This window comes from Chiloscyllium plagiosum, chromosome 1, assembly GCF_004010195.1.
Source record: "Chiloscyllium plagiosum isolate BGI_BamShark_2017 chromosome 1, ASM401019v2, whole genome shotgun sequence".
In the NCBI taxonomy this organism is placed as follows: Eukaryota; Metazoa; Chordata; class Chondrichthyes; order Orectolobiformes; family Hemiscylliidae; genus Chiloscyllium; species Chiloscyllium plagiosum.
Window position 1 is genome coordinate 72,376,472 of NC_057710.1, and position 21,284 is coordinate 72,397,755.

The following is a 21,284-nucleotide window of genomic DNA, read 5'->3' on the forward strand; positions in this document are numbered from 1 at the left end:
AATGCTGAAACAAAAACAGAAGTTGCTAGAAAAGCTCGGCACATCTCTGAAAAGGTCACTGGACCTGAAACGTTGACTCTGATTTCTCTTCACGGATGCTGCCAGGCTTTCTGAACTTTTCCAACAACTTCTGGTTTTGTTTCTGATTTACAGCGTTCGCAGTTCTTTCGGTTTTTGATAGAATGCTGATTTTCAAATCTGGAGGACTGGAGTGTACGGACACAGAATTTATGGCACTGTTATACAAAACCCTTTTGTGAATCTTTTATGGAACTGTTGGGTGTCAAGGGAACTGAAGCTGGGCAGCAGTGAATTGCCAATTTAGAGGGATCGTTGTTTATTAACACGCAGCTTCCTGTCTTATCAAACTCACCTGACAACCTAGACCCTGAGAATTCTCAAGATGGAAAACACAGTGGCTTCAGCAGACAGTGCTAATCTATGGGCATGATCTATGGGCACCAGCTACAAACAAGCTTGGCGGCCCACAGATATCTGATAATTGCCATCTTTTCAGCATCTTCAGAGCATCCCTCCCATCCACTTGCAGGAAGCTTGGCAAGTACAAAGCTGCATTTGAGGGCATACCAGCAACTACGACTGAAGGAGTTTAATGAGGTAAGTTTGAAACATATGGTAGGAGATCTCGCTAGGCCTCGAAGCAAAAAACCCTTCAAAAATGTGATGAAACTGACAACTGGCCAGAAAAGATAAGATTTAGACCATCTGTGCTAAAGCTTTACTGAAGCAATTCAAAAAACCTACTGTAATATCTTGCAGCCTTCCCCAGAACAGTAAACTTTCTTCTGCTTCTTCACTTAAAAAGACACAAATATCTCTGTCCTAAATATTTCCACGTGTGCCTGCTCTCTCTGTAATGGAACACTTACAAATTTGTCTCGTACAATTCTTGTCCTTCCCTGTTTGTCCTTGTGCCTTTTTAAACACACAAACACCACTGAACTTTTCAACAGTTCCACTCACTTTCACTCATATTTTCAAGGACTTTTGTCTTTGCATCTTGGTTTCTTTATCCTTCCATGCCTTATTTCAAGTTGGTAAAAACATAACAAGTTCTGACAGGGATTCAGCAATTTAAAGAGCACAGATTTTCCTGTCAGTTTGAAATCAAGGTCACACAAATCTCCAAGAAACTGTGATGTAATCAAGGAAATATGTGGAATTTCTCACTCGAAAACAAAACTTAGCATTTAAAAAAAAATAACACGTTGAATCTTTCTTTAGCTTAGTCTGAATTGCGCAAGTTTTGCTTTAAAGGAATTCTACCATGAGACTGAGTGCGATTCCTCATTATGTCCCACCAAACTCACCTCATTAACTACCTACCCAGCCCATATCACAGTCCTCATATTGGCTTGTGGGCCCATGTTATCATGTGCTGTTCCCAGAACAACTCATCACCCACTGGGTATCTGCGCTTAAACTAACATCGCTTTCAGTGATAGAAACTTTTACAAGAACTCTGTGCCTGGGTAAGCACTGGCATTCAGAAGCTGCCCTGCTCATTAAGAAGTAAAATTGGATGGTGTCGAAGATGGGGAAGATGGCACATGATTCCCTGACAGGAATCTGGAGTTCCTAATTGAGGGGGTGGTGCAGAGGACTGGCAGAGGAGACCACACCACTAGACCCTCCCAGCTGATTCTGAGGTCACTACTTAGGGCAGTGCCATTTCCATGGTTCGGAGGAACAGCTGGGGCAAGGGTCACAATCTGCTTCTTCACACTAAATTTACGTTTGTTACTGCACCTTCCACCAAGATCCACATTCTGCCATTCTCAATGTTACACACAACACCTCTCACTGGCTGTCAAATCACTCCTCCACAACGCCATTAACCCTGCCTCACCACGACCCCTGACCTCCTTTGACTCATGGCAGTTCGTACCAAGGAGGATCCACTTGCATTTGAGAAGAAGAACCTCAGCATGTCTGGCCTGTCCAGCCACAAGTGCCCAGAGTCACCTGGGTAAACTTATAGGGCTAATAGGCTTGACTGCCAAGCAGGTGCCCCCTACCCCAGTTGCAGAACCTGGAGGACATTGAGAAATAGAAGAAGCGAAACGGGGGTGAATGAGAGATGTGGAGCATAAAACCTTTAAATTCTCTAAGTGAAGGTTACGCAGGTTTGCTGTGTTGAAGTCTGCATGATAATGAATGATAGCTATAGTATATTTATAAAGAGGAGGTGATGACCTAATGGTAATATCACTGGTCTGTTAACCCAGAGACCAGATAATATTCTGGGGACCTGGGTTTGAATCCTGCCGTGGCAGAAAGTCGGATTTGAATTCAATACAAATACAGAATTAAGAATCTAATGATGACCATGAATCTGTTGTTGATTGCTGGGAAACCCATCTGGTTCACTAATGTCTATTAAGGAAGGAAACTGCCATCCTCACCTGGTCTGGCTTACATGTGACAACAATGTGGTTGAATTTTAACTGCCACTCAGGACAGTTTGGGATGGGCAATAAATACTGGCCTAGCCAGCAACGCCCTCATCATGTGAATTAATTTATATAAATAAATAAAAGGTAAGTTGTGAGTCAAGACACTGCAATGAAGCACCACAATGTGTCAACATTTTGTTTTTCTGCTCAGGTACAATCATGGAAATAAAAAACTAGCTCTGCTTGTGTTATTGAAAAGCACTATCTCTGACTGTCAAGTATAAGAATGGAAACATAGGACAGGAGCAAAGTTGTTTATAATTATGAAAAACAAGCAGGTTGAATTGCATGTTTCTTCGATATCTTGATGCTTTGAAAGAGGAATATAAATCACAATAAGGAATTGGAGGGGTTGAGGGCAGTTCAGGTTTGACTACATTCAGGTGTTGCATCAAGGTTTGGGGCTGTATCCGGGTGGACCAGAATAGATTGATGAATTGCCTTTAAAATTTCATGACCACTATTATATCAATCCTGAGGTATTAGAATCTTCCAGGCAACCAAAATGCTCGAAGATACATAATAAAGGACATGGCAAACCGTAAAATAGGAACAATTGCTCAAATTATGTTGTGAAGAGGACAAAAACATTGGTCAACTTTTGCTTTTAGTTAATAAATTCTCAGCAATAAAGTTTTCATTTAAGCTCTTTAATTCCAAATAATGAGGACTGAAAGCTGCTGGAAAGCAAAATAAATTCCATCCAAGTAGCTGCTCTGTGATAACAGTAATTACAAATAACATTTTTGTTGTGTCACAGTAAAATTAATGCATGTGGTTCAGTGAGGAATGTAGACAGCATGCCAGGATCAACTGAGCTGTACCAAAAGTGAAATGTTAACCAACTGAAAACAGATCAGTAAAAGCAGTAGGCAACAGAGAAAGCTAAACATTGCTATGATGAAAAGATCAAATATAATTTCAGCAATCCTGACTCATTCTTTTATAAATGCTGTGGACCTATTTAATCATAAAAAGGAAGTAGAAAGCTCTATTAATATCCTCACCCTCAAAGATGGGGGATTATTGCTTGTAACTTCAAAATATAAAAGTTTAAGTAATTATAACCATCTATAAGTAGATATACTGAATGAATTATCTATCTTGATTTCCTCTAGAGGTCCCTGTCATCACAAAAGTCAGCCTTCAGACATTTGATTCACACCGATTTATACTGAGAGAAATGGGCGAGCACGATGGACGCAGCAAAGGTTTAAGCCTTAGCAACAGCTCAGGGACAGTTTGGAAGGCTTTCGCTCCAGAGCTAACCACATTGCTAACTAAGTTGTTCAGTACAGCTACGGCACTGGCAAATATCCCACAATGTGGAAAGTTAGCCAACTGTGTCCTCTTCACAACAAGCAGGAAGAGCTGCAGTTAGCCCATCAGCAAAGTGAAGTGATGAAAGGTATTGTCGGCAGTGATTTCAAGTCGTACTTCCCCACCCAAATCTGCTTACCAATGCTCATGTTGCATGCAAGATCCATTACAGTCTTGGTCCAAACATGAACAGTAGAGCTGAATTCCAGAAATGAGTGTTTCTGTCCTTGACATCAAACTACCATTAGACCAAAAATGTGTCAAGATTTCCTGGTAAAATGAGGTCAATTGTAAGCAGAGGGACATGTGCCATTAGCTGGGGTTATGCCTGGTACAAAGAAAGATGACTGCAGCTGTGAAGAAAGGTCACTGGACTCAAACATTGACTCTGCTTTCTCTCTACATATGCTGCCATATCTGCTGAGTTTCTCCAGCTTTTCTGTTTTTTGTTTGAGATGACTGTTGTTGTTGGAGGCCAATCATCTCAGCACTGGGACATTGCAACAGAATTCCTCGCGGTTTTGTCGTAGGCTCAACTATCAATGACTTCACCAGTGAGCTTCCCTCTGTCGGAATGTCAGATGCTGTGATGTTCACTGTTGATTGCACAATATTCAGCACTATTCATAGTATTAGTTTCCTCAACAGCACTTTCCAAACCTGTAACCTTTATCATGGAGAAGGCAGCAGGTACATTAGAACAATATCGCCTGCAACATTTCTTGCAGCTCAGAGAACATTCTTACTTGGAAACGCATCATCCTTCCTTCAATATCCATTAATCGAAATCCTGCTCACCCCCCCCGGCCCCTCCTTCGCAGAACTGTGAGAGTACCTTCACGACATTGACTGCAGTTGTATAGGAAGGCAGATCATTAACACCTATTCAAGGGTAATTAGGGCTGTACATTAAAAGCAGAATGGAAGTTCTTGTCTCTTAATAAGATGTTCTATCTATTTCATGCTGCAGATGCTTTGACAGCTCATCCTCTGAAGAAGCCAAGTATCAGCAAATCAGATCCGGAATTTCTGAATTATTCAGCTCATGTGCAGACTCAAACGCTGTTGTCAGTTTCAGACAACTAATGATGGTGATGGTAATGATTGTTATCACAAAATCGAAACTAGTCTCTCTCTGTTGCATTTCTGACAATGTGGTTGAAATTAGACACTCATTGATGGGGAACTGGCAACTTTTTGTTTTAGTTACACAGACAATACTCAAAGGAAATATGTAGACCTATCATCAGCATCCATCTCACCCTGGGTCGCCTACAAAAACTCGAAAATGAAAAATATCCAGTTGTTTGTTAAAGAGGCGATGTTTCTAGTCCAGTCACGTAACAATATAAATAATTTATTAAGATTACTTATTCATTCAGATCTTAAGTTTAAAAAGTCATATTTTCAATAAGTTGAAATCAGGGGAACATGAACAAATAGTCGTATAAATAGTGATCACAAAGGACTTAACTTTCTATGGAGAAAAGCACTCTTCAGAAATGTGTAAATTAGATTTGACATAGATAGAGTGCCATAAATACAATCACCAGATATCAAGACACATTATCTGCTGCAAATATAACAGATTCAGAACCAGAGAAAGGTCAAATTGCTCTGATACAGATAGGCTGAGAATTAATATCTTACAGTGATAAGATATTAGGATGGGGATATCTAATGGATGGCATCTAACAATAAAAATCTCTTCAAAAATGATGTAAAACATGTCTACGAACTGTCTTGTTTCTTTCAATTCATTCTTGAACACAAACATCAGTGAAAAGTCCCTTCACTGACTGTCCTCTGAAGGTGGTGGTAACGTGCCTTCGACCTCAAGCACTGCAGAATGGTTTGGTTCAACTGAGTAACATGCAAGACCAATTCAGAGGCTAGCTAATAGTCAATCACATTTATGGAAAATTGTAATCATATACAGGCTATATTTGAATTCAAATGTTCACATTGCCATGGTGGGATTACATGAATTCTCCTTCCACATGTATGGATTACTTGTTCAAGGAATTGAGACACAGCATTACTGTATTCTTAATATTCTTAATATTTAGATTTATATTACTTAATATTGTGAGAAAACATTTGCTCAACAGATTACAATTAGTGATTATGGACTAAATGAGAAAAATAGTTTTCTTTCTTACTTAAATCTTTCCACCTTATGCGTTAAAAAGATTGTGTTTACTCATCTGGATTAGTTAAGTATTTTTTTAAATACACCTATTTTCTAATACTCAGAAATCAGATTTACTCCACTTGTCCTCCAACTTCCTCATCTGAAGTAGAAACTACTGCTGGGGAATGACATATGATCATAAATTGCTCTCTTACATGTCATATCGACTTGGGTGAATCCCGAAATTGTGCGTGATCTATAGGATAAAACAATTCTACCTGTCTTATTTTGGTGCAGCAGGGATCATGGGATAATAATAATATGACATCCAGCCAATGTTATCCTTCCCTAAGATTGAGACCAGTTGTATCATCCTTATGCTATTTGGGTTTAGACTAGCAAATCAGTACATAGTAAAATCAGAACTTCTTTATCCCTTTGATTTGTACTTGCCTACTAAGCTATTTGTTTATTGCAGTACTCCACTGATAAATTTTGTTGTTTCCTGAACACTTCAACTTTTAGCAACCCAGCCACAACCACAGGCAAGTCTTAGCAGAAATGTGGAAACATTTGACAATCTAAACTATTAATTTCTCCCTCAAGATTGGCAAATTTACTCATCACAGGTTAAGGAGGGAATGGGTAGAACTGTATCTGCCAAACTACCTTCCCCCTTCACTCCAGTGTTATCAGACAACAGAATTCAATCCTATTTGGGAAGCAGCATTTTGAATACAATTTGAGTAGGCAAATTATAAATATTAGCAGAACCTGGGACCTGAACTCACAATCCTGTCAGTTCAAAATGCTGTCCTCTATCAGTCCAGATAAACGGTACACACACCATTCAGCTAGATTTCAGTTCACATAGTTATCTGCTTTTTTTGAGTGTAGAAATGTCACAACTGCGTAACATTTCTGTTGACAAATTGTACTTTGACCAGTTTCATCTTGAACATTACGTACAACAACCAGAAACATGACAGATTTTCAACGGATAATTCAAAGCGAGTACACTGCAATCTGGCAATTAATTCAATACTACAGTTTAACAGATGGAAAATACTTCATTTTGGTTAATATTTTGTTTTGTCAAATGTGAAATCCATCACTTTATTATCCATTCTTCAATGATCCAATCTGATGACATCCATGTTATTGTAAATAGATCTTTGCTATTAATCACCGCGTTAGGAAGCATATGTTGTCTGGAGAAAAACAATGTAACCTTAGTCTCAAATTCAGGCTAATATAAAAAACTGTCTTAATACTCAAATGCTGTAAAATTAAAGTAAGAAGATTCCAATTATCTTTTATGTGACATATGAAAAGTTATTTATTATACAGAGTGGGAAACAGCTGTTGCATTAAATAAAACAGAAACCTGCATATGTACAATTCTCTACGAAACTTTGTGTGCATCTATCACACTAATATTAACTGAGCACATGGTCAAATAAAAATTGGAAATGTTACCATAAGCGTTGGTGCTTGATGTCAATAGGCTTATTAATGGCGTATGGTGATCCATGAAGATAGGCACTCCTGTACCGAGCCAATTTCTCCAGAGATGGGAAACATTCACAGCTTGTTGGCAGACTCATTTTTCATTCTCACAGTACAGCTACATAACCATTGGTTTCATGTTCCTTCATAACAAAACTGTCCTTTTAAAACCTGTGCTCAGCTTTTTTTCTCCGTATTACTCAACTATCATTTATTGAACTGAGGACATTTTCGCAATGCTGATATCTCACTGTTAGAAGCACACTCCCCTTCCAGCTGATTCAGTTTGTAAGTGCGATGCCGTGCTGCTGTTTGTATTTGCTATCTTGCTTTCTCTCAGGAAATGCACTAATAGCTCACTAACAGCGTAGGTCGAGTTTAAGCCTTCCTGACTGAAGGGAGTGATTAGTCAAAATGACCACATTTTGAAATACCATCAATGCAAACTGCAAAATCTATAAATTTCTTCTGGAATCATATGGTTTCATTTAACAGAAGCAGCAAAATTGAGAAGTAGCAATTATTTTCAGTTAATGATTTTAAGCTGTACATTGTACCATAAAGGATGGAGTCCAGTACCACTATTATTATCAGTATCAATACCAGTGTGCCTACACATTTCAGTTCTGAAGAAGAAGCATATCAGTTTCAAGTTATTGACTCTGTTTCTCTCTCCACAGATGCTACCAGACCTGCTGAGTTTCTCTAGCGTCCTCTGCAGTGGTTTCAAATTTCCAGCATCCGCAGCATTTTCTATTTACTTTTGTCAATTATTCTGATGGTTTCCTGGTCAAGATCCAGCTTCCACAAATTAACTTATGCAATATTCCTTTACAAGTCAGATTACACAACACTAATCACTGCTGACCTATATTGAAACCCTATGCTTCAGCGCCTCCAAGTTAAAATTCTTGTTTCCTGTTTAAATGATACAGCAACACACCGTTGCTCACTGAACTTTGTTATTCCAATCAAATACAGCTGCTTCCAATCTCCATTAGCTCCACCCCTGGTACTGCTACCATCAAACACACCCTATATTTCTTCCTAAACCCAATCACCTCCCATCTTTCTTTAAGACGATCTTTAAATTATCTCTTGAATAGATTTTGGTCACCTTTATGACATTTCCATCATTGATTTCCATCCACTTTTTCCTTATGTTCACGTGAAGCACTTTGAGCCACCTACTAAGTTCTAAGCAATACCCACCTACTTGCAGTTATGATCACGCCACTAATTGCAGATGGGTGATTGAGCCTAACAAACTCCATTTGCAATTAATGTTGCCTTAATCACCTATCGGTCTTGCATTTCCATGAGTGAAATGTAACGTAAAAGATTAAGGAATTTTGAAAGCTGGATATGCTAGGATGTTTTTCACTGGAGCATAGGAGGTTGAGGAGTGACGTTACAGAGGTTTACAAAATCATGAGGTGCATTGATAAGGCAGATCAAATTACCAGTGTGCAATGCAAATACCACCCAGAAGCAGAAGATCCAGGAGAAACAGGTAGTATCTCTATGGACAGAAATTCATTATTCTGACATCTCACAAGCCAACACCACCCTCCAAGAGGTAGATTAAGCAATCAGTTTATTTCACAAGCACATTGTTAGATAAGTTCTGAAAACTTTGCCAGCTACAAGTGTATTGTTTTCCTCTGCAATAGATGGTCTACATAATGCTGTAGAACTTTCAGCTCACTAACTTCTACAGATGTACCATTGAAAGCATACTGTCCAGGTGCATAACAGCCTAAAGAGGGGATATGAAAGAAAGCTAGCTAGAAATATATAAAAAAAAGTAAGAGCTTCTATAAATATTTAAAGAGGACTCAACATGTGAGTGTTGGTCATTGCTAAACAGTATGTAGGAAGGATATAAATGCACTGGAAGTTCAGAGAAGGTTTGTTACTCGAATTGCTAGAATGGGGGTGGGTTGATATATGTGGAGACTTTCGACAGATTCAGTTTGTATCTGCTGAGATTTCAACGAGTAAGAAACTACTTGATTGAAACAAGGGCACATGCGGAGAGGTTGTTTTCCTTCTGGATGAATCTAGAACTGGGAGTTACTGTGAAAAAAAATCATTTAAAACAGAGATGAAGTGCAATGTTTTCTCTTGATGGGTTGTGAGTCTTTAGAATTCTACTCCCACAAAGATGGTGGAAGTGCAGTCATTGAGTCATAGAGATTTACAGCACAGAAACAGACCCTTCGGTCCAACTTGCCCATACCGACCAGATATCCTAAATTACTCTAGACCCACTTGCCAGCACTTGGCCCACATCCCCCGAAAGCCTTCCTACTCATGTACCCATCTTTTTAATTGTAATTGTACCAGCCTCCACCACTTCCTCTGGCAGCTCGTTCCATGCACGTGCCATCCTCTGAAAAAGTTGCCCCTTAGGTCCCTTTTAAATCTTTCCCCGACTTAACCTAAATGTCTGCCCTCTGGTTGTGTACTCCCCTAACACCAGGGAAAAGACTTTGTCTATTTAGCCTACCATGCTCCTAATGATTTTATAAGCCTCTATAAAGGTCACCCTTCAGCCTCCAACGCTCCAGGGAAAACAGCCCCAGCCTCTGTTCAGCCTCTCCCTATTGCTCAAACCCTCCAACTCTGGCAACATCCTTGTAGATCTTTTCTAAACCCTTTCAAGTTTCACAACATCTTTCCCATAGTAGGGAGACCAGAATTGCACACAATATTCCAAAAGTGGCCAAATCAATGTGCTGTACAGCTGCAACATGACCTCCCAACTCCTATACTCAATGCTCTGACCAATAAAGGAAAGCATACTAAATGGCTTCTTCACTATCCTACCTACCTGTGACTGCACTTTCAAGGAGCTATGAACCTGCACTCCAAGGTCTCTTTATTCAGCAACACTCCCCAAGACCTTACCATTAAGTGTATAAGTCCTGCCACTCCACGGCCCACTGGCCCATCTGATCAAGATCCCGTTATACTCTGAGGTAACCTTCTTCGTTTCCACTACACCTCCAATTTTAATGTCACCTGCAAACTTACTAACTATACCTCCTATGTTCACATCCAAATCATTAATATAAATGACGAAAAGCAGTGAACCCAACACCAATCCTTGTGGCGCGCCATTGGTCACAGGCCTCACTCTGAAAAGCAACTTTCCATCACCACCCTCCATCTTCTATCTTCGAGCCGGTTCTGTATCCAAATGGCTAGTTCTCCCTGTATACCATGAGATCTAACCTTGCTAACCAGTCTCCCAAGAGGAATCTTGTTGAATGCTTTACTGAAGTCCACATAGATCGCGTCCACCACTCTGCCCTCATCAATCCTCTTTGTTACTTCTTCAAAAAACTCAATCAAGTTTGTGAGACATGATTTCCCATGCACAAAGCCCATGTTGACTATCCCAAATCAGTCCTTGCCTTTCCGAATATATGTGCATCCTGTCCCTCAGGATTCCCTCCAACAACTTGCCTACCAGTGATGTCAGGCTCACTGGTTTTTAGTTTCCTGGCTTGACCTTACCACCTTTCTGAAACAATGGCACCACGTTAGCCAACACCCAGTCTTCTGGCACCTCACCTGTGACTATTGATGATCCAAATAACTCAGCAAGGAGCCCAGCGATCATTTCCCCAGCTTCCCTCAGAATTCTAGGGTACACCTGATCAGATCCTAGGGATCTATCTTCCGGTATGCATTTTAAGACATTCATCACCTCCTCTTTTGTACTATGGACACTTTTCAAAATGTCATCATCTATTTCCCCACACGCTGTATCTTCCATATTCTTCTCCACAGTATACACTGTTGCAAAATTTTCATTTATTATCTCTCAAACTTCTGCAGTTCCACGCATGGGCTGCCTTGCTGATCTTTGAGGGGTCCTATTCTCTCCCTAGCTACCCTTTTGTCCTTAATGCAGTACAACCTTGATTATCCGAACATCAATTATCCAAATTTCGGATTACCCGAACAAGATATCAAGGTCCCATTAAAAGGGCATTAGGTAACTCAGTGTTCAGTTATCAGTTAAACGGCATTATGGCGTGCATTGCCAGATAACCAAGAAATGTTCAGATAACCAGCACTCATTAATTGCCGCTTGTTTACAATCAGATCAATTATCCGAACAATCAATTAGTTTAGATTAGATTAGATTAGATTAGATTACTTACAGTGTGGAAACAGGCCCTTCGGCCCAACAAGTCCACACCGACCTGCCGAAGCGTAACCCACCCAGACCTATTCCCCTACATTTACCCGTTCACCTAACACTACGGGCAATTTAGCATGGCCAATTCGCCTAACCTGCACATTTTTTGGATTGTGGGAGGAAACCGGAGCACCCGGAGGAAACCCACGCAGACACGGGGAGAATGTACAAACTCCACACAGTCAGTCACCTGAGGCGGGAATTGAACCCGGATCTCTGGTGCTGTGAGGCAACAGTGCTAACCACTGTGCCACCGTGCCGCCCACTGTAGATTACCTACAGTGTGGAAACAGGCCCTTCAGCCCAACAAGTCCACACCGACCCTTCGACGAGCAACCCAACCAGATCCAATCCTCTACATTTACCCCTGACTAATCCACCTAATATTACAGGCAATTTAGTATGGCCAATTCACCTAACCTGCACATCTTTGGACTGTGGGAGGAAACTGGAGGAGGAAACCCACGCAGACACTGGGAGAATGTTCAAACTCCACACAGACAGTTGCCCGAGGTGGGAATTGAACCCGGGTCCCTGGTGCTGTGAGGCAGCAGTGATTACCACTGAGGCACCGTGCCACCCCATTATCCAAACAAAGTACTCCCCACCCGACTCATTCGGATATTCGACTTTCTACTGTATTATAAAATCCCTTTGGATGCTCCTTAACCCCATTTGCCAAAGCTATCTCATGTTCCCTTTTTGCGCTCTTGAATTTCCCTCCTAAGTATACTCCTATTGCCTTTATACTCTTCTAAGGATTCACTCAATCTCTCTTTCTATACCTGACATATGCTTCCTTCTTATTTTGAACCCAAACCTCAATTTCTCTTGTCATCTAGCATTTCCTACACATATCAGCCTTTCCTTTCACTCCAACAGGAATATACTGTCTCTGGACTCACATTATCTAATTTTTGAAGGTTTCCCATTTTCCAGCCATCCCTTTACCTGTGAGCATCCGCTCCCAATCAATTTTTGACAGTTCTTGCATAGTACCATCAAAATTAGCCTTTCTCCAATTTAAAACTTTAACTTTTAGTTCTGGTCTATGCTTTTCCTTCGCTGTTGTAAAACTAATAGAATTATGGTCAATGTGCTCAAAGTGCTCCCCCACTGACACCTCAGTCAATTGACCTGCATTATTTCCCAAGAGTAGGTCAGGTTTTGCACCTTCTCTAGTAGATATATCCACATTCTGAATCAGAAAATGTTCTTGTACACACTTAACAAATTCCTCTCCATCTAAACCCTTAATGCTATGGCAGTCCCAGTCTATGTTTGAAAAGTGAAAATCCCCTATTATTCTTACAGATCAGATTCCCTACAGTTTGGAAACATGCCATTCAGCTCAACGAGTCCACACCCACCCTGTGAAGAGTAAGCTACCCAGACTCATTCTCCTACCCTATATTTACCACTGACAAATGCACCCAACACTGTGGGCAATTTAGCATGGCTAATTCACCTGGCCTGCACATCTTCGGATTGTGGGAGGAAACTGGAGCACCCAGAGGAAGCCCACGCAGATACGGGGAGAATGTGCAAACTCCACAGAGACAGTTGTCTAAGGCTGGATTTGAACCTGGGTCCCTGACGCTGTGAGGTAGCAGTGCTAACCACTGAGCCACCATGCCGCCCACACATTCTCAGATAACTGAAAGCTTCTTACAAATTTGTTTCTTAACTTCTTGCTGACTATTGGGGGGTTGATAGCACAATCCCAGTAAGGTGATCATCCCTTTCTTATTGCTCAGTTCCACCCAAATAACTTTCCTGGACATAATCACAGAAATGGCCTCTGTAAGAATATTTGTAATGTTATCCCTGATCAAAATGCCACTCCCTCTTCTCTTGCCCCCTCCCCCCCCAGCTTCTATCCTTTGTATAGAATTTGTATCCTGAAATATTAAGCTGCCACTCCTGTCCATCCCGAAGTGTGATAAACTTGCAACTTTTATATGCAGTTCACAGGTTGTGTGTATTACTGGTTACACCAATATTAATTGTCTGTCCCTATTGCCCTTGAGAAAGTGGTGGTGAGCTTCCTTCTTGAACTATGCAGCCTATGAGGTCAGGTACATCATCAGTACTGTGAGGCAGAGAGTTTTGTGATTTTGGCTGAGTGATAGTGAAATACGAGTGATATAGTTCCAACTCAGGATAGTATGTGGCTTGAAGAGGAAGTTTCAGGTGCTGTCCCCAAGTATCTGCTGCCCCAGTCATTCCAGATGGTAGAGGTTGTGGGTATAGAAGGTGCTGTCAAAGTTGCTGCCGTTACAGAGACAAATATGCAAATTATCAGCAGGAGAAAGCAATTCAACCCTTTCATCCGCCAATCAATAAAATCATAGTTAAAAATCACACAACACCAGGTTTTGTCCAACAGGTTTAATTGGAAGCACTAGCTTTCAGAGTGCCGCTCCTTCATCAGGTGGTTGTGGAGGACACAATTGTAAGACACAGAATTTATAGCAAAAGTTTACAGTGTGATAAACCTGAAATTATACATTGAAAAATACCTTGATTGTTTGTTGAGTCTTTCATCTGTTCGAATACCATGATAGTTTCACTTCTTTCATATGTAAGTCACATAACGTTTTTTTAAAAGTTACAGTCTCAGGTTAACTCATAATTAGTGTTAGCCAGATAATATGTTGAAGGTGTTAGCCCCCTGTGTTCTCAATTTGTAACATTAAGCTTACTTTCCACTCTATTTGTACTGCCTGTGCGCCTGTTGAGTGTTTTTCCAGCATTTTCTACTTTTAGTGAAAGGGGAAATTGAACAGTGGTGTCACTCCACTCAAAAGCATTTCAATTTGCACTCTTCCAAAAGGAAGGCAACTCTGTCACTTCCGCTCAGGAAATACATGCGCTCTTTTGTGAATAAGATGATTTGTCCAAAATCACCAGATCAAAATGAAGTTACTGCTGGCAGTAATAAGCTGCTAATCATGAGATGAACCAATCTTTTTATTTTGGTCATAGATTAACTCACTACCTTTTTATTTTGGTCATTCAAACATTTCCTATCATACCAATATTTACTTTCAAAGTTTCATTAGCAATGCCTACATATCTATTCTCATGAGTCTCTGCAAGTACAAGTCCATGGCAACTCAACTGTTGATGATGAGAAATGTTTTAAGCCCTTAGTTGTGCATATATTTTAAAACCAATATTCAAGGGAGCTTGGCTTCTGTTCCAGAGGTGTTGAAGTATTAGTGTCAGATTGAACAACTTTTGCTTAAGCTTATGACTGCAATAAATTATAATAAATGATAATTTCAACATATTTAAGTAGAATTGATAAATATGTGGAACATTTCCCAAATGTGCATTTGAAATATTGTTATCAACATTTTGAACAGTTTGTGTGTTCCTTGCTTATTTGGAAAATATCACCCTTTATCTCCCCATCCGAAATGGAGGTTGGACCTATCAAAGATTTACAGAATCACAAAGGGCATGGCTAGGGTCTTTTTTTGTAAGGTGGGAGGGAGTTGCCCAAAATTAGAGGGCAAAGGTTTAAGGCAAGACGCGAAAGATTTAAAAAGGATGTGAAGGGTAACTTTTTCACGCAGAGGGTGATGTGCGTATGGAATGAGCTACCAAAGGGAATAGTGAAGTTAGGTACAACATTTAAAAGGCATCTGAGTGAATACATGAATTGGAAGAGTTTAGAGGGACATGAGCTAAATGCTTGGTCAGATAGGGATGTTTGGTCAGCGTGGATGAGTTGGACCAAAGGGTGTGTTTCCATGCTGTGTGGCTGTGTGACTCTATGACTCTCTATGTGAAACTCATGCTTACTCCTCATGTCATAATCAAAACATTTCTTTTTGTCTTTGCTTATTTGGAAAATATCACCCTGTTTTGGGAGGGGGGGGGGGGGGGCAGCACTGTGACTCAGTGGTTAGCATTGCTGCCTCATGGTCCCACATTTAATTCCAGCCTGGGGTGACTGTCTGTGGAGTTTGCACATTCTCCTCATGTCTGCATGGGTTTCCTCCTGGTTCTCCAGTTTCCTCCCACAGTCCAAAGATGTGCAGATCAGGTGAATTGGCCATGCTAAATTGCCCCATAGTGTTAGGTCGATTAGTCAGACGGAAATGGGTCTGGGTGGGTTACTCTTTGGAGGGGCGGTGTGGACTGGTTGGGCTGAAGGGCCTGTTTCCACACTGTAGGGAATCTAATCTAATCATCATTTTTCCCCCATCCAAGACAGAGGGTTGACCTGACACAGATTTACAGAATCACGAGAGATATGGATAGGGTCTTTTTTTGTAAAGTCGGAGAGAGTTGCCCAAAATTAGAGGGCATAGGTTTAAGGCAAGATGGGAAAGATTTAAAAAGGATGTGAAGGGTAACTTTTTCACGCAGAGGGTGATATGTGTTTGGAATGAGCTACCAAAGGGAATAGTGAAGTTAGGTACAACATTTAAAAGGCATCTGAGTGAATACATGAATAGGAAGAGTTTAGAGGGATATGAGCTAAATGCTTGGTAAGATCGGGATGTTTGGTTATGTTTCCATGCTGTCTGGCTGTGTCACTCTATAATTCTCTATGTGATACTCATGCTTACTCCTCATGTCATAATCAAAACATTTTTGTCCTGTCTCTTATTACAGTTTACATTATATTATAGAAAATGTACACCATTGGAATGTAAAACAAGCTCTGTAAAAAGAAAGACACCAAAGATAAGAACCATTATACCTGCGGTTAATTAATCAGTAAAATCATGAAACAGCAGTAAATATGGGATGATTATTTTATTTGCCAACAGCTTCCAATAAACAAAGCCAAGATAAATATAAGTTACCCATAGAACACTAACAGCAAAATGTAATTGTATTGAAGAAATCTACTGAAAAATGCAGATGATTTAATGTGGTTACCATAATGCACAAATTCATTCTGAAATGACATCAAGGAAAAAATGAATGAATGAATGCACTTGTCTAAAATCACATTTTTCGTTATTTCAGTTGTGTTTGTTGTGTACCTGGTCTTTAAGACAGTTCACCTCTAAGCACTCCATTCCTGTGCATATGTGATGCTGTGACTCTGTCTGGCAGTTAGTCTGCTTGATTAGTGACCCAGCAGCAAGTGAAGCCCTGGTGGGGCTCTGTGGAGGTTTGAACATTAAATGGAACAAAAAAAAGTAATGTCAAGTTTTTTTAAGGTGTACCTTTCTCATTATTCAGTAAGAGGACTATTGTGAAGAAAAGGTAGATGGAGGTCCCCAATAACTCTACTTTCTGTGTGTGTGTTCCAGGACAGTAACTTGTCAGGATTCAGATTAACATCAATAACCCATCTCTTGGTATTACTGCTTTTATTGTGCAACTGGTTGTTCTGTATGGATTTGGTAAATAAAAAATCATTTCATTCTGTTTTTCTATATCAAGCAGTTTTGTATCAATGAGAAGTTCTTAGTTTAATGACAAGTGCATGTACTTAGTCACTCGTTTCTGACAATTACTTTCTTATAAATGACACTTAAACCACATATTTAATGAATGTCAAATGAACTAGGGGTAGGTTAATCGAGGTTGCCGAATGGCTTGTTTGTGATGGAGAATAATATCAACCATTAGATTAGATTAGATTAGATTAGATTAGATTAGATTAGATTAGATTACTTACAGTGAGGAAACAGGCCCTTCGGCCCAACAAGTCCACACCGCCCCGCCGAAGCGCAACCCACCCATACCCCTACCATGTGAACACAATTCCTGTACCAGCTGAAGGCCTCACTTTCTCAAACTTGGTCCTTGTTCAAGGGCTAGTGACCTTCAGGTTAAACTCATCACTAGTTGTCATTCTCTAATGATTCTTTGGGACTATGGCGACTTTCACTTTCAGAGTTACAGGCACCATTCATTCCAAATAAACTAGTGCATGACATATTTATACTTGCCATTTATCAGCACAAGGTGCTGGAAATCAATGTAAATTTCATCCAACAACAGTTTTTGACACAGAGATTAAAGGTCATCCAGTTGATTTAACATCGTTGTTCACAAAAAAATCAATATATGTGAATATTTAACTTCTTGTGTTTAAAATGATAATGAGTTAGAACATTTGTACTGGGAACCAAAGGTTTTATGCTCCTAAGAAGCAATTGGAATAAAGCTACTAAAACTAGTGAACATGTCACAAAATAGCATTCATAGTCTGCTCCAAGCAAAAATAACTACAAATGGAATTAATTATAAGCACTGAATGATTAAATGTTACAACTTTACGCATGGCTTAAACATGTAATGGCAGTGCCAAGTTCTGTCAAATAAGAGACCTCACCTACTGAAAATTTATGAATCTTCAGAACAGATTCAGTATTAATGAACTTGCCAAATTCGATGCCAAAACTCTATATACCTTCACTACAATGACAACTTGTAATGCTATTTTATTTATGTGCTTTATGAAATTCTAATTTGCTGAGGGTTCAGCATATCTCTGCATGTCAATGCTAAATGAAGTCCAGCTCAATGTGAATAAATTTTCTCTGGGTTCTGAAAGCTTTACCTAAAAAGATAATCGTTCTCTCAGGCACTGGTAATGAGATTGACAACCCATGAACATTACAATATCCCAATTCACATCTAATAATGAAGCTCACCCTTACTAATAGAGTAGAGAAGGGTGAACTGCATCAAATCAGGTTTAGAAAAAGTAATAGAATGAATCAAAAGTTGGATTAAGAAAGAGATGGAAAAGACACAGAAAAATAAAAACAAAGTAAATTAGAAAAAAGACTTTTAATCACGAAAAATTTACAATATGCTGGAATGAATCTCAACATGTTATTTTTTTTCCAAATCTCTGTCATAGAGGTTCCTTAGTATTGTATTAACAATTATCTCATTATTGTAAAGGCGCTAATGTAACTAAATCCAGACTTGACTTTCCGTAGTGAGAAAATATTGGAAAATTAAAATGAAAATCCAACATGTTATTGATCAAATCCAGAAGAGAACTGTGGGTAAGACACCAATATGTGGGACAAATGTTGACTAATTTAAATGAATCAGTAAACAGATTCACAATTCATAGCGTAACTCTTAATCCTTTAAACCTACTGACTGATTTGCACTTTAAAAATGGCTTGAATTGTTAACATACAGAATTGGATTTTCACAGCCTCTGAACAATGTAGGCAATGGAAAGGAAGGTGGGAAAATGTGAATGAAAGTATGTGGCTTGGAAGTTGAGAAATAAAAAAGTTGAATTTTCCATTTTAGCTTTCACCAACTCGATGAGAATCTCACTAGTGAGCAGCAAGAGACCTGTTTGAATGGAATTAATATCTCATGACCACAATCTTGCTTTGTCTATAGTTAATTATTTCTGGTAACGTAGAGAAACTACAGATGGTGTCAGCTCCTGGCCGAGAGTCATAGAGTCATACAGCATGGACACAGACCCTTCAGTCCATGCCAACCAAGTTTTCCAAACTAAGCTAGCCCTATTTTCCTGTGTCTGGCCCATATCCCTTTAAACCTTATCTATTCATGTACCTGCCCAAATGTCTCTTAAATGTTGTAACCGTATCTGCATCCATCACTTCCTCTGACAGTTTATTCCACATATGAACCACCCTCTGTATGAAAATGTTACTCCTCAGGTCCCTTTTTAATCTTTCTCTTCTCACCTTAAAAATGTCCCCCCTAGTTTTGAACTCGCTCATCCAAGGGAAAACACCTTAGTTGTTCACTTTGTCTATACCTCTCAAGATTTTATAAACCTCTATAATATCACCTCTCAACCTCATCAGAGCAGTAACACAGCACATCAGCGTATTCTCTGGGCATCCATCTTGGCTGGCATTTCCCAACGTTCGAAGGCACCTTCCTTGGGCAGCACTGCCTGCACCCTCCATCACAGAGGGTGGCATCACCACCACATCATGGCACATTTCCATCTAACATCAGCATCTCTACACTGCATTTTGAAGCTCACCCCCGACATCTTACACTGGAATGCTGCTCCCAGGCCACTACAAGATATTATACATAGGAACAGGCACCAATTCATGATTGGAATAGGGAACATATTTGAGCTTTTAGCTTATTTTCTGAGCACTCATTTGAATGCTCAATGCATCTTTCTCTTGCCTTACTTAGTCCTTTAGCGCAGACAGAAAGCCTGGCTGGGCATGTTGGTGTACAGCACTGTACTATGTGAATGCCACATCTGCACCAGGTGCCAGCAGCTTACACTGCAAATACATTGCGTGTGCTTTAACCAAATGGCCATGTCCACAAGTCACAGGAGAGCAGTCCTTGGACCAGTCAAAGTGAACTATGGTCAATCCGTGGATTGAAGCATCCTCAGTCAAGAAAAGTGGTATGTTGTCCCAAGTCAGAAAGCAGGAAGTGTAAAGGGCAGGAGGATGAGTATTTTTGGAGATGGGATGGGTGAGTCATTAAAAGAATATCCTACATACGATTTTGAGAATGGTAGAACATGAGACATGGTGGGAGTTCGGTCGGATGAGAAAGTTAGATCGATGTGGAGGTGCCGGTGTTGGACTGGGAGGGACAAGTCAAAAATTACACCAGGTTATCGTCCAACTAGTTCATTTAAAAACACAAGCTTTCGGAGCCCCGCTCCTTCTTCAGGAGATAGCAGAGAAAATATGCAGATTCTTAGCCTTCTGGAGTGCAGAAGGTTGTTAGCCTTCCTGCATCATTGGTGTGCATTCCTTCAAAGTGTCGAGACTACACTGACATAGAACATAGAACATTACAGCGCAGTACAGGCCCTTCGGCCCTCAATGTTGCACCGTCCTGTCATACTAATCTGAAGCCCATCTAACCTACACTATTCCATGTACGTCCATATGCCTGTCTAATGATGACTTAAATGCACTTAAACTTGGCGAATCTACTACTGTTGCAGGCAAAGCATTCCATACCCTTACTACTCTCTGAGTAAAGAAACTACCTCTGACATCTGTCTTATATCTATCACCCCTCAATTTAAAGTTGTGTCCCCTCATGTTTGCCGTTCCCATACTTGGAAAAAGGCTCTCCCTGTCCACCCTATCTAACCTTCTGATTATCTTGTATGTCTCTACTAAGTCACCTCTCAACCTTCTTCTCTCTAACGAGACCAGCCGAAAGGCCCTCAGCCTTTCCTTGTAAGACATTCCTTCCATACCAGGCAATATCCTAGTAAATCTCCTCTGCACCCTTTCCAAAGCTTCCATGTCCTTCTTATAATGCGTTGACCAGAACTGTACAAAATACTCCAAGTGTGGCCGTACCAGAGCTTTGTACAGCTGCAACATAACCTCCTGGTTCTGGAACTCAATCCCTTTATTAATAAAGGCCAAAGCACTGTATGCCTTCTTAAAAACCCTGTCAATCTGGATGCCAACTTTCAGGAATCTGTGTACATGGATACTGAGATCTCTCTGCTCATCTGCACTCCCAAGAATCTTACCATTAGCCAGTACTTTGCATTCTGATTACTCCATCCAAAGTGTATCACCTCACACTTGTCTACATTAAACTCCATTTGCCACCTCTCAGCCCAGCTCTGCATCCTATCTATGTCTCTCTGCAACCTACTACATCCTTCGTCACTATCCACAACTCTACCGACCTT

At 40.2% G+C, this 21,284-nt stretch overlaps 1 protein-coding gene across 6 annotated transcripts in view; it reads right to left on the reverse strand.

Moving 5' to 3' along the window:
- pde4d (phosphodiesterase 4D, cAMP-specific) overlaps window positions 1-21,284 on the reverse strand; it is a 1,194,146-nt gene that overhangs the window by 405,447 nt on the left and 767,415 nt on the right. The window contains exon 1 of one of the 6 annotated variants that reach the window (XM_043689240.1): window positions 7,411-7,663. The exons of the other annotated variants lie outside the window; for them this stretch is intronic. Coding sequence (XP_043545175.1) covers window positions 7,411-7,538 — 128 coding nt within the window. The 5' untranslated portion in view covers window positions 7,539-7,663. Of the gene's footprint in view, window positions 1-7,410; window positions 7,664-21,284 lie in introns of those variants that run through there. 6 annotated transcript variants of the gene reach the window in all.